The following is a 13,636-nucleotide window of genomic DNA, read 5'->3' as shown; positions in this document are numbered from 1 at the left end:
TGAAAAACAAATCTTAAAAAATTTTTTTAAATTATTGAGCTATTTTGGAAATAAATCATTGAGAGAGAGAGAGAGAGAGAGAGAGAGAGAGAGAGAGAGAGAGAGACTGAATCACTGGTTTAAACCCACACTATCTCAGTAGTTTAACACATGGAGCTAGGCCTAAACTTGAAGCATTTTCTACTTCAACTTCCTCATTTTATTGGTGCAGAGAGATGGTAATTATGAGGTGATTGAAGAGATGAGAGACAGGCTTCCTGCTGTTTCCATGGCACCAGTGGCTCTCAATCCTGTTGCCCATCAGAGCTCCTAACACACATGCATTTTTGGTCCCAACCCGGACCAATTAAAATAGAATCTCTACAAGTAGAACCCAGGCTCAGGTGCTACTTAAGACTCCCAGGTGACGCTGGTGTGCAGCCCAGGTCGAGGGTCAGAGCACCACACCACACTGTCTCAATTCCGGACCTCAGATAAACCACCTTGGGCATCTCTGAGCTGAGGGTTGTTTGCGGACTTGCCCTACAGGGTGCCATGCACTGTCCCTCTCTACTGTGGGCACCAATCTCAGAGGACTTCTACGCAGAACCCTAACACCCTAACAACAGGTGCACGTGCAGAACCAAAGGAGGAAAATACGCACACAGAATATACCCAACTTCTTGGACATGGTTGGCATGTCTTTATGTTGGATCAAAGAAATGCCCAATTTTAAAGCCATAAGACATATTCAAAATAATAGTCTCAATTGTTCAGCACAGGGCATGACGTACCCAGGAAACAAGTCTTGTCTCATGTTACTTAAACAACTATTTATACACAGTGTGATTAATTTAATTTAATTAATTTCTGGCTTTTCTTCTAGCAGAGGGAGTGCTGCATTTCTTGTTTAAAGAGCAGTGTGTAGAACACAGATTTCCCCTGACTCCTTTCTTAAGAAATGCTTATCAGGAAGCTGAGAAAATAACTAGATAAGGTTGTTTAACCAAGATAGGAGTGATACTATATACACAATTATAATAACAGCAATTGTAGCAGCTTCCATTCACTGAGTGCTTGCTGGGTAACAGGAGCTTGGCTCAGCTCTGCACATATGTTGTATCATATCTAACGTTAACAAAAGCCCTAGGAGATAGGTTCTACTAGTATCCCCATTTTATAGATGAGTAAAGAGAGACCCAACATTTATCAATAAGTGACAGATGTCAGGACAGTAACCCAGGCGTGCCAGACTCTAGCACCTACGACCATTAGGTTACACCTGGTGGGCTGTCCCTTCGATAACATACCAAAGTTCACCTTCCTCTAAGTCAGAGGCAGGACTTTTCTTGACACTATGTCTCAGTGGAGGGGTAATGTTTAAGGCTCCGCAGTTTGGCCCAGAAGTGCGCATACCAGAGGGCAGCTTAAGCCACCTGATCACCAAACTTTTGCAGGTACATTCTGAAAACAGCACTAACTTTTCCAATCCTATTTGGTGAGGCACATGGAGCTCTCCTGATGTTGTTATTTTATTTCCCCTATTGTCCTGGTGTGATCGCCATAGGAGCCACCTTTTTCTGGGAGGTTGGCATTGGGGCAGGACAGGCGAGAGGACCAGCTTCAGAGTTGTGAGACTAGTGCAATCACACAGGAACCCAGAGCTTGGTTTAATGCTCTGCTTGGCACGATCCTGAAATTCTTCATAACTCTATCTATGAACTTGTGAAGGCTGAAGGGCTCATGGAGAGTGCATGTGAGCACAGGTGGCCCAGTACATGTGTGCACTGTATAGTTCCTTGCCACCCAATCACATTTGTGATGCCTCAGGAGCACAGAATTCTAGTAGACCCACTATGCACAAAGAGTTTAGCAAGACTCAAACCCCAACCCCCCCCCCCCCCCACCACACACACACACAAAATAAACACATTATAACTATGAAAAGTTTTCCTCTTTCCATCACTCTCTGTTGACATCTTCTATAACATGCTTACCATATATTCACATTGAGTCTTGCTGAATTCCAGGGGTCCACCAGAATTGTGTGCTCATATTTCATATCAACAGTTCTATGACTTGGTAACTGGGAATTCTGACAGCCCTGAGAGGCCACATCTTCCATTTGGACCAGAACTTGCCAAATGTAGAAAGAAAGCAATGATGTTCTAAGAAACGGGAACCATCAAGGAGCCTTATCAAGCCTTTTCTCACTCACGTTGCTTCCCTGTATTAGCCAAGCACTGATCCTGAAAAGAGGATATGAGGACAAACCACGATTCCTTTCGCTTTAAGTCCTTCCGTCATCTGTAGCTAAAGTTAGACAGTTGAATGTGTGTGTATCAAGAAGTGAAATAAAAAACTGTGTTAGTCTTTTGCACTGTCTGATAAAAACAAAATACATAAGCATGTCTACATTACAAAATACAATTTGTGGAATTCTAGTGATTCCACAAGTCGAATGCCTTTATTTGTAATTGCGTTTAAAATTGCCATTGTACAATATAAAGATGAATGATAAACTTTGTGCTAAAAATTGAAAATTTTATTTTATTTCTTTTACTAGAGAAAAGGTAAATACACCATGAAAGTTGAGAGAAAGACTGCAGAGGAAAGAAAAAGGTTTTTCATTTTAATACTTTAATGGCATTTCCCCCTGCCCTTTGGCCAATAAGGCCTTGCATTTTCATTTTACACTGGGCCTGCAAATTATGTCGCCAGCCCTGGGGGAGGTTGGGAGAGACAGGGCAAGGTCATCCTCATCCATCTTTGATTCACTCAGATTAAGTCTGCTTTGGCTCAATACAATGAGGTAAATGTTGATCCAATTGTAACCTCCAAAGTTCAAGGTAAAGGCCAAAAAATGGCTTTTAAATGTCAAACAACTTGCCAACATTAGCAGAACCCTCTCAGGATCCAAAGTAAATCAAACCTAAATTATTTCCTCATCCATGGGTAACCTTCCAATCCACAGTGTGAAAACCTCAACTTAAAAGGGGTGTTCTGGTATGTTGAGATTAGAAGGTGGCAAGTGGTTTCACAGAGAAAAAAATGACTCTACAGTTATGGAATTAATAAATATTTTTAAAAAATGGTGAAAACTTATTTGAGTATACACCGTCTAGATGAACAATAAGGTCTAGTAAAAGCATTTATTCATTCATTCAACAAATATATTCATTGAACAATGTACTACACCCTAGGGCAGTGGTCGGCAAACTGCGGCTCATGAGCCACATGCAGTTCGCGAGCTGCGGTTTGCCGCTCTGTTGACTAACGAGTTTGCCGACCACCGCCCTAGGGAAACTTTGGGGAATAAAATGAACATGTTACCAGCCCTCATTATTGACAGTCTGAATGGGGAGATAGTTAATAAACAAAAAGACAAAAAATAAATACAACTATAAATTCTAATCATTGTTATTTATAAAGGAAATAACAGGAGTGATAATGGGGAAGAATTTTTTTTCTTCTACTGTTTTACTTCTACTGTTTTATCCCCCTGTGGGAATGTCATTCTCTTTGCCTCTTTCTCACTTGCAATTTTTCTCTATCCTCATTTTCCTCCTCTACTGATTCCATATATAAGTCTGAATATACTAATCTTGTGCACAGAAATGTCAAAGACTTACATAGCGTATCTGCTAGAATTAGTTCATTTATTATTGAGCTTGGGCTGATAAGAGTTACTAAGCCCAAGGAACAGCACAGATTGCCTTCTTCCAAAAGAAGGCTCAGCTAGATCTAGAGCTTTTGTCCAAGAGAACTTTTTATGATGATGGAACTATTACACATCTGTGCTCTCTAGCCCAGTAGCTACTCAATGTGGCTACTGGACACTTGGAATGTAGTTAGTGGTTGGCCTATTACACAGCATAGCTCTAGGAATCTCCAAGTCAATGAAAAACATGTTTATCAGGTGGGTGATGAAGAATGGTAGCCAAGGACCAAGTCTGACAGACAACAAGTTCTTTGGGAAGTGCTTGCAGAAGTTCTCAGCCTTCTTGGGAATTGGGTGAGTGTTCTAGGTCTGAGCAGGATCTAAGCTTGGGGAACCAGGGAAGAGATATAAACCTGGCATGAGAGAAACCCATCCCTCAAGCTAAACTCTGCATGTAATCCTTGCTTGTGTCACTTAACTTATAAATAGTCTGTTCTTGTAACATAATTATCTCTCCCACGAAGACAGAACTTTGCAGTTAGCAAAGCAATTTCACATCCATTATCTGCTTTGATTTTCACAATGAGGTAGCGAGATAGGCAGGACAGGGGTTATTTACCCAAGAAGCCAAAACTGGAATCCTCAACAGATTTCACGTAGAGAAAATCTCTAAGGTTACCATTAGCACCCTAGTCCCTACTCTGCCTTGGATCATCTGGGCTAATCTTCATAGAGACAGTTAAACAGAAGAAAAACTAGTTCTGGGGAGATGGGACAGAATCATTCTTCCATCCCCTTGTCAAGCCTCACAATATTCCTGGTACTTTACTAGGTTCTGAGGATACAACAGGGAACAAAACTGGCAAGATCCTTGGCATTCTAACGGACAAAGAACCCCAGAATGAAATCAATATGACTTGTTCCTATCACCATGTGAATGTCATCCATGTGAATGTAGTCATAGTCTATATGGTCACACTATGCCTCCCAAATGAGGAGACTTACTTGGCTTGAAGACTTGAAGAATGACTGAGCAAGGCAAGCTTCTAAAGAAAATTTTACTAGTTAACGTCAGATAAAAATCATTATCCTTTAAGAGAGTCTAAAAGAGTGTAAGAATTATAAATTGTGTCTTAACCTTGAAGCATAAACAATGCTAGTAAACACTGGACTTACTGATTCATGAAGTTCTAAAACTGTGGTTCTCAAAGTTTAATATGCTTAAGAGTCATGTTGGCAACAATGTCATTTTCCGGAACCTGTTCCAATTCAGTGAATGGGACCCAAAAGTCTCTGTTTTCACTAAGTTACCAGGTGATTCTAATGTGAGTGGTCTGCTGACCATACTGTAAAGAAAAAACGATCAAGAAAAATATAAATGAAGGCGATAAGAGGACATGATCATGTTTTCCAAACCTTCAACAATATTGTATGGAGAGTAATGGAAGAAATTGGGATACTCAGACTAAAAGAAAAGCCTCAGAAGGGACATATCACTGAAATATACAGAAAGGTCATTTCAATAAAAAAGATGTAGCTTGGTTTTCTCTTGCTCAAGATAAAACTACAGCCATTAGTAGAAGTTATAGCGATGGAGACATCAACTCAATATAAGGAAGACTTAATCTCTAGAGCTGCCTAACCACTGAGCAGACTCATAAAGTAGTAAGATTCTCTTATTGCAGGAATAGAAGTGGGGATCAGATGACCATCATCAGTGATGACAAGGAAACTCTTGGTTAGGTAGCAATCCCTACAGCTCCCGTTAAACCTGTGCACAACTCCAGTGATGTCCACTGTGCTGTGATTATTTGCTTAAGAGTCTCCTTCCTTGGCTGTGAGCTAATTGAGGCACCAACTCTCATTCTATTCTCATGCTGGATGCTCAGTACATGGTTACTGTGAATCTAAGCTCAGAACCTAATAAATCAAGTTCCAGTATCTGCAAACCTGGACTTCTGATTAGTTTCCTGTAACTTCAAAAGAAAATCTGGAATTTATAGAAATCTCCTCTGGGTTCAGAGTGAACTGTTAGCTAAACCCTTGCTCTTCTCCTTCAGGGAAGTTTTAAAGTTTCCTTCAATGAAGGTCTCACATCTCTCTTTTACATTTTCAAGTACCTTGATTGTTTCCTAATTCCCATTCTAGTTGGTTATTACTGCTATGTAGTCTGTATCTAACAATGTCTGAGCTTCCTTGTGAAGTATCTCAGTTTCCACAGTTTACAGAGGATTTTCCTGGCAGATGATCACATATTTTTTTTAAAATGGTAAATTTACTCCTTTCCCTCAATTTCTATCCCTCATATTTCTTCTTTTCTGTCATTTGGATTTTGTACCTACAATGTTGAACAGTACAGGGGACAAGGCATCCTTGTCTTATTCCCGACTTGATTAGAAATACAACCAATGTTTCCTCCTTAGGTTATCTCCTCCCTTCTCTGCATCATGCTTGATGTGCATTTCCTAGAGTGGGAAAAGTGACTCCTGTATGACAAGAGAGAGAGTGGTGGATGAGGAAAACAGCTGTAGGACCAAGTTAAGCATGTGACAAATAGAGAGAACCTGGCTCCACATTCACTAAGGATCAGTACACACCCAAGATGAACCTCTTAGAATCCACTGCCCAGATGCTGGCATTATGCCTCCTTCTAATATATGTGTGCACACAAATTAACACTCCCCCAAGAAACATTTATATAATAATAATTCACGTTTAGAAACCTTTTAAAAGGCTATGTAACCTATATATCTAGACAAACTATTTAATCAGCCAACCAAATTGTATCTTCACTTCTATTTTTTAAAAATCTTTTTATTGACTTTTAGAGAAAGAGGAATGGAGAGGCAGGGAGAGAAATATCAGTATGAGAATAAAACATCAATCAGCTGCCTCCTACATGCTCCCTACTGAGGATTGTGGCCCACAATCTGGGCATGTGCCCCGCCCAGGAATCATACAGGCAACTTTCAGTGCACAGGACGAAACCCAACCAACTGAGCCACACCAGACAGGGCTCTTCACTTCTATTTTGATTATGGGCTGGATAGCACAAAGACGACATATATCCAATAGAAAACAACCAATCATAACTGCCTACTACTGCATACAATAGTACAATCTGAGTGATCAAAGTCCTCTAAGAATGTCTTGCAAAAGCGTATTTTATTTCATTGGCTATGCATCTGCTTGTTTAATGGTAAAATGTTAATGTAAGTCCAAGGGCCAAAGGATAGCACCAAGCATGGGAGACCTATCATTCTAAACCACTAAGGCCAGACTGGCCTGTTTTCAATTCAACCTGAAAAAGTCAAATCACATTCTCTCAAAAAAAGAAAAACAGCCCCACAATGTCATGATCTGGCTCTCCCCATTCTCAGGGTTTGGAAAGAGAAATCAGGACTAATCACAGAACATTCAACTCCAGGTTGTCATGACCCGCCTCTCCCCAATGTAATTCCTGGGTTGCAGACTAAATCCTCTATAATTTTTAGAGTCTCAGGAAAAATAAAACAGTAAAAACACTCACAGATAATCCTCAATTTTGAGTGTTTTAATCTTTCATTAGTCTGAAGACAGTCATGAAGATATTTCATCAGCAAAAATGTATTGATCATTTTGTCATCTACTGTTCCATAGTTATATGATACATAAATAAAGCCATGGTTTCTACCCTTAGGAACATTTGGTGTTATAGACGTTAAATAAGGAATTCTATAGTCTAAAGCAGTACGAGTGCCAAGAAAAATAAAGGCGAGGGAATAGAAAGGTAAAAGCTGATTTACTTTTGAAAGTTTAGGTTTGATATTCCTCTGATTCATCTGAATTTGTTGATGTTCCCACTTGTGGGGATTTTTAAGAAAAATATAAATTTTTCTTAAGTTGTGTTAATACAATGCCCTGGAGAATTAATTGTATGATTTGTTAATTTAGTCAGCGAGAGTTCAAGTTCCTATATACATCAGGCAACAGATTGGATATGTGGTATGTAGCAGCGAATTAAACAGGAAGGAATTCCTATTTTTGCAAGGTTTACATTCTAGCAAATTCAGGTTTCAAATAGTCTTCTTCTCTTGGGATAGACTGCCCCCACTCTTATAAGATTCCCACCCCCACAGAAAAGTATCTCGGACCCACCTCCTGCACTCTTCATGACCATGAAGAAATGCAAGGACTAAGGTGGGGATAGTGTATCCATAAGCCACCTCTAAACTGCTGTCTCTGCTTTATAGTCACATGGCAGATTTCCAGAGGCAGCAGGGATAAAACCATACATATTAAAAACTGTAAAGTAGGGTTTCTTGGGCTGCCCTAGAAACCCCCAAACTCTTTCTATGACTGTTTCTATGGGAAAGGCCACCCAAGTTCTAAACAACTGGCTTAGTACACGCACTGCTGAAGCACACTCTGTAAGCTGTCAACAGCCTGTGCTCAGGCAACTAACTGCTAGCTCAAATAGCTAAAAATGATCTGGCACCCACACCGAAGTTCTGTACACACATTTTACTTTATAGTTGGAGCCTTTCCATGACACTCGCTAAGGCATAATTATTACGAATGTCAGCCTCGAGGAGTAGCCTTGGAGGCCCTTCCACCAGCTGGAATCGCGACACCATACTAGGCTTTAGCTACACGTCTGCCCACACTGGTGGCAGAAAATTGAATGCAGGCTTCTGAGCAGCCCCTGAGACAAGGTGTTTATATTTCATCACAATCCCTATTTGCACTTCATTTCTTCCACCTGCACATCAAAATGCCTCAATTTTCAGCTGCCAGAACAGCTGATTATCATCACCATCGGAAACAGTAAATGCTTCTCTCAAAGAAGGAACTACTCTTTAGAAATTCCTGCGCATCTCAGGGCACAGAAAGAAAATGTCCTTGACAGTTCATCGTAGCTACGGGATGAACACACCGATCACACATGTGTCTCTTCATAGCTGGGAACAACTCCAGGCCAGGGTGCCCAGAAAATTCTCAGGGTTTGGAAAGAGGCATCAGGACAAACCACAGAACATTCAACTCCAAAGTCCCTCTCACTGCCATCAACCAAGGTGATCTTGGGTAAAACACATCCATGTTCCAGTTCCTTCTTGGTCCTGTTCTCTCCCTGGAACGGCTTCCTTGGTCTCACCCCAAGTCTCAACTTCTTATAAAATGCTGTTCTATGAAGCCTTCCCAGATTCCTTTAAGCCAAATCAGCTTCTTTCTTACTCATATCCCCACTCCAGCAGTCCATATCTGTTATAACATTTATCACGTGGTATTATTGTTGCATATTTATTATTCTATTTATATTAGTTTATCATGCTATTTTATGGTCCTCTCGGGGTATCAGGCAATATGTTATCACTCCTACTTCTAATATTAATAATATAATTAGTAGTAGTATTATGAGTGTTTACTACTTGTCAGACTATGTGAATACAATCTCCAATTGTTACAAGAGTCCTGTGAGGTGGACATTATCATTCTTCCCACTTTTTCTATATTGGAGGATAGTAAAACCAAGAGAGTTTATGTAAATGGTTAGTCATGGCACCGAGAGTCAAAATAAAGTCTATTTTTCCTTAAAACGCATGCTTTTTACCACTACCCTAAAATACTACCTATCAATAATAGTAGATGGTATTTACTAAGTGCTTACTAGATGTCAGGCTCTGTACCAGGTGCTCTACGTATATTAGCTAACGTGATCCTCACAAAAACCCTGTAATGTAGATATCATAATTATAATCTCAACTTTACAAAAACGAAATTAAGGTTCAGAATGGTTAAATGACTTGCCCAAGATCACAGAACTATGAAGACTGGGTCTGAATGTAGTTCAATCTCCCCATACCCAATACTCTATTTCATGACCAGATGGTAGATTTTCTTTCGTCTTTGCAAACACTGCACAGGTCTTCAAGAATAACCTGTCTAGAGACAGAAAACTGGACAGTGACCCAGTTTTCTGACTCACACAAATAAACCAAACCTATCAAGCTCCTAGGCACTCACCTTAGCACGTGTGTGGACCCATTAATGGTTGTGGTTGAACAGGGGACAGTCTGACCCAGAATGGAAGGTCTTCTGTAGCGCTCATCATCACAGCAGAGGATGATGAGAAAGGCACGTCGAAAAGACTTGTTCAAGAAAGCGTAGAGAAAGGGGTTCAATCCAGAATTGATATAGCCGAGCCAGAGGAAAGCTGTCCACACCTGCCCAGGGACCGTGTAGTCTACGAACGGATCCACAATATTGGTGACAAAGAATGGAGCCCAGCAGAGGCAGAAGCAACCCATGATGATGCACAGGGTCTTGGCTGCTTTGGTCTCTGTCCTCATGCGATGAGTGCTATGCTGGTCTGTCGGCTGGGGTCTGCCCTCCGAGGGGGCTCCTGCCCGTTGTAACATCTGGATCTGTTGGGCGTGCTCCTTGGCTGTGACATAGATGCGGTAATAGGCCAGCACCATGAGGAGAAACGGGATGTAGAAGGCTACCACGGAACAAGTGATGGCGTAGGGCTTGTTGACCATGAAGATACAGTACGTGGAGTTAGAGTTCTGAGGGAACTTCCTTTTTTCTATCTGAGAGGTGGAGGGAGAGAGGGAGAGAGAAAGGGAAGAAAAAAGTGAAGAGGAAAAAGTAGGAGGGGAATGAGGAAAATTGTAAGAAAAGAAAAAGAAGGAAAAAGAAGAGAAAAGGAGAAATTGAAGGGGAGGGGAACAGGGAAGGAAAGAGGAAAGAATAAACGAATTAAGGAAAAAGGAAAGAAAAGGTTTATCAGCACAGCTTTCTTCTTCTTTTTAAAAATAAACCTACAGCACCTAGAACCTTGATGGTAGAAAAAGAATATGACCAGATCCCAGGGCTCAGAGGGCTTATCTATCCAAGAGGGGCTGAAAGCCCAGTAAAGAGTAGAAATAAAATAGGGACAAAATCACTCTTCATTCTGTCTACGCAGCCAATAGTGGAGCCCTGCCTGTCCTCCCATCCTGTATGCCTGCACACAGTAGATTTGGTAGTAAAAGTCTTCAAACTGTGACTCATTTTCTTCAAGACTGTGCTGGCTATTCTTATAATCTCAACATTTCCCATAAAAATTGATCATTAGCTTATCAATTTCTATAAAAATCTTTAAGGATTTCAGATGGAGTTAAAACAGAATGATTGAGGAAAACAGATATCTCTACAATGTTAAGTCTTCCCATTCACAAACATGACAATCCTTGCTCTTTATGGAAGTCTTTAAAATTTTATTTTAGTATTATTTAATATGTTTTGTGTAAATGCCTTGTGCATCTTTTGTTAGGTTTGTTCCTGAGTGTTTGACTTTTTATTCTAGTGCAAATGGTACCATGTTAAAATTATAAATCCTAATTGTTTGTTGCCAGGAGGTAGAATTAAATGTGTTTTTTTTTTTTTGTATATTTGCTATGTATCCAACAACTTTGTTAAATTAATTACTAATATCTCATCTCTAGATTCTTTTGAATTTTCTCCATGCACACTCATGTGATCTGTAACTAATGACAATTTCCTTTCTTCCTTCCTGTTATTAATAACATCTTTTCTTGCATTATTGAACTTGACAAGTCCTCCAGTATAATTCTGAATAAAAGTGGTACGAGTGGACACCACTGTTACATTCCTAGTTTTAGGAAGGGAGTTTTCGATATTTTACTATTAAGTGTGATACCTGTAAGTTTTTTGTCAATGCTTTTTATTTGATTGAGAAAGTTGTATTTTATGAATTTTAACAAGTCATAAATGGATATTGAATTTTGTCAGTGCATTTTTTTTTGCAACAATGAGGGTTTTCCCTAATACAGTGAATTACATTGATTGCATTGCATTCCTCACTTGCATTGGATGCTGTGGTACACTAGATCCCTTTTGAAGGATTGAAGGTCTTTTCTCCCAATTATGAATTTTGCATGCTGAGCTCTTAATTATCAGCCTTCTCTGGGAATAGCCCTTGGCTAAAGAGAGCTGTGTGACAAAATGCCACTTCTGTTCCTGAGGCCAGCCTGCATCCAGTGTGAATATTATACATACATGAAGATAAGAATAAAAAATATATACAACACACATATGCTATTACTTGTGTAATAAGGTACACAAGTAATTTAGTGTCTTGTCCTATAGTAATTTAGTGTCTTGTCCTTATTATAGGGTTATAGTCTATCTTTCTATTGAATTGACATTTTATCATTATGAAATATCTCATTTTATCTCAAGTAATTTAACTTGCCTTAAATTTATTTTATCACTGATAATAGTATAGCTATACCAGCTTTCTTTTGGTTAGTGTTTGTATATGATATTTTTCCATTATTTTATTTTCAATTTTTCTGTCATATTTCATGGGTCTCTCTTACACACAGCATATATTATGTATTGATTGGTTGGTGAAAATATTGTGACCAGAGACTTGGAGAAAACTAACCTTGTATTTCTCCTAGGAGCAAAGATTTAGTATTTGCTAATTCAGTGTTTGTGGCAACTAATTACTGCAAATAACGAGAATCAACTGTATATGTATTGTGAACACGTGGGTTCTGCTAGCTTCTCTCTGGGCAGATTCAATGTGTAAATGAGTGGAAAGCTATAAAATACAGTCACAACAGCATGGAGCAAATACTAGGCATGTTGACACTAAGGAGATGCCACACCCTTCAGTTCCACAAAGTAAAAAGGGGATGCCTCACTCATAAATGGGCAAAAATCCCCTAGGTTATTTCCCTTAAAAAGTCTACATATGAAGGTAAAAGTGCTGTGCCCTTATTAAAAGTTCTGATGCACAAAAGCTTATGCTTCCACAGGTTTTCTCCATTAAGGAGTAAGTTTAGTACAGACAGGAAGAGCACATACACTGGATCCCAGTAAGTTTGGGCTTAGATATAGTGTCTACCCCTCCTGACCAATATAACTTTAGCTAATAACTTCACCTCTCCGATCCTCATTTCCTGAGGATAATAATAGGATCTACATAGCCTTGTTGTGGGGCCTTAGTGAGGTTCATAAGAATAGTGACTCTATTAACATGGGGATAGGTGCACAATAAGTGTTCATTTGTTGGCCATTATTATATTGGTTGTTGGAAACTTGAATTTAATTTCTCCCCAAGAATGATAAAACTGCAAGTTTGAAAGAACAGGGATAGAATTCAAGAAAATATCCATACAGTCTCCCTTGTATGGGTCCCCTTTTACTTCTCCACTCCTTTGTCCCCAGCATTGTTCTCAGAAGCCCTGGGAACTCTTGTTCTGACATACCACATGCAAATCCTCGCCCAGCCTTGGTTTGGGTATTCCTTCCTGGACAAAGAACAAGGCAAGATTAGGGGCTAGAAATGGGGTGAAGAGAAGAAGAGGCAGCTCCTACTCTAACTGGTTCTGTTGGCCAGAGCTTGCTCTCAATCTGTCCTCTCTGTTCCCCTTCCTATCATGAGATGGTCCTGGGATCAACTTTACAGTGACAACCTGACTACTTCCTTAGGGAATGTATACCCCTGGTAATGGATCCAGACCACAGCTTTTAGTCACAAATTTGGTATTGCAAAGATAGTATGTCAGAGCTGGACGACTCTTAAAGAACACCTATTCTGGGGATGGTAAGTGCCTGACACAGTGCCATCATGTTATTCCTCTAAACCCTGGAAGACACTATTTTCCACTGGGGACCAATGGATCACAGCCTTGCAGGAAGTGGGTCAGTGAGAGCGCTGGGCTTGGGGTTCAGCTCTCAACTATCCAGGGCTCTCTTTGTTCTCCAAAAGCTTCCACTCATATGACACATTTTCTGCGGATCAGTGAAAGCCTCAAACACCGCTAGCATGAAAGAGGATGAAGACCTCTCGGGGCACTGGAGTCAGAATGCTAAGTTTCAGACACCTGTTCTGCTATTTAGTAGACATATTAGTGGGCCTGTTCCTTCACCTCTCTGAGTCTAAATTTTCTCATCTAAATAAGACAAGCAAAGGATACTATCAGGATTATAGGTAAAGTA

General features: G+C 40.0%; 1 protein-coding gene across 3 annotated transcripts in view; it reads right to left on the bottom strand.

Moving 5' to 3' along the window:
- The window catches only part of HTR4 (5-hydroxytryptamine receptor 4), a 147,815-nt gene that overhangs the window by 37,628 nt on the left and 96,551 nt on the right, over window positions 1-13,636 (bottom strand). For all 3 annotated transcript variants that reach the window (XM_080674016.1, XM_080674018.1, XM_080674017.1), the window contains exon 6: window positions 9,644-10,212. In XM_080674016.1, coding sequence (XP_080530142.1) covers window positions 9,644-10,212 — 569 coding nt within the window. The remainder of the gene's footprint in view (window positions 1-9,643; window positions 10,213-13,636) is intronic.

The sequence above is a fragment of the Plecotus auritus genome (assembly GCF_963455305.1).
Source record: "Plecotus auritus genome assembly, chromosome: 6".
Lineage (NCBI taxonomy): Eukaryota > Metazoa > Chordata > Mammalia > Chiroptera > Vespertilionidae > Plecotus > Plecotus auritus.
The sequence above is the reverse complement of the archived record's forward strand: the minus strand, read 5'-3'. Positions and strand labels throughout refer to the sequence as shown.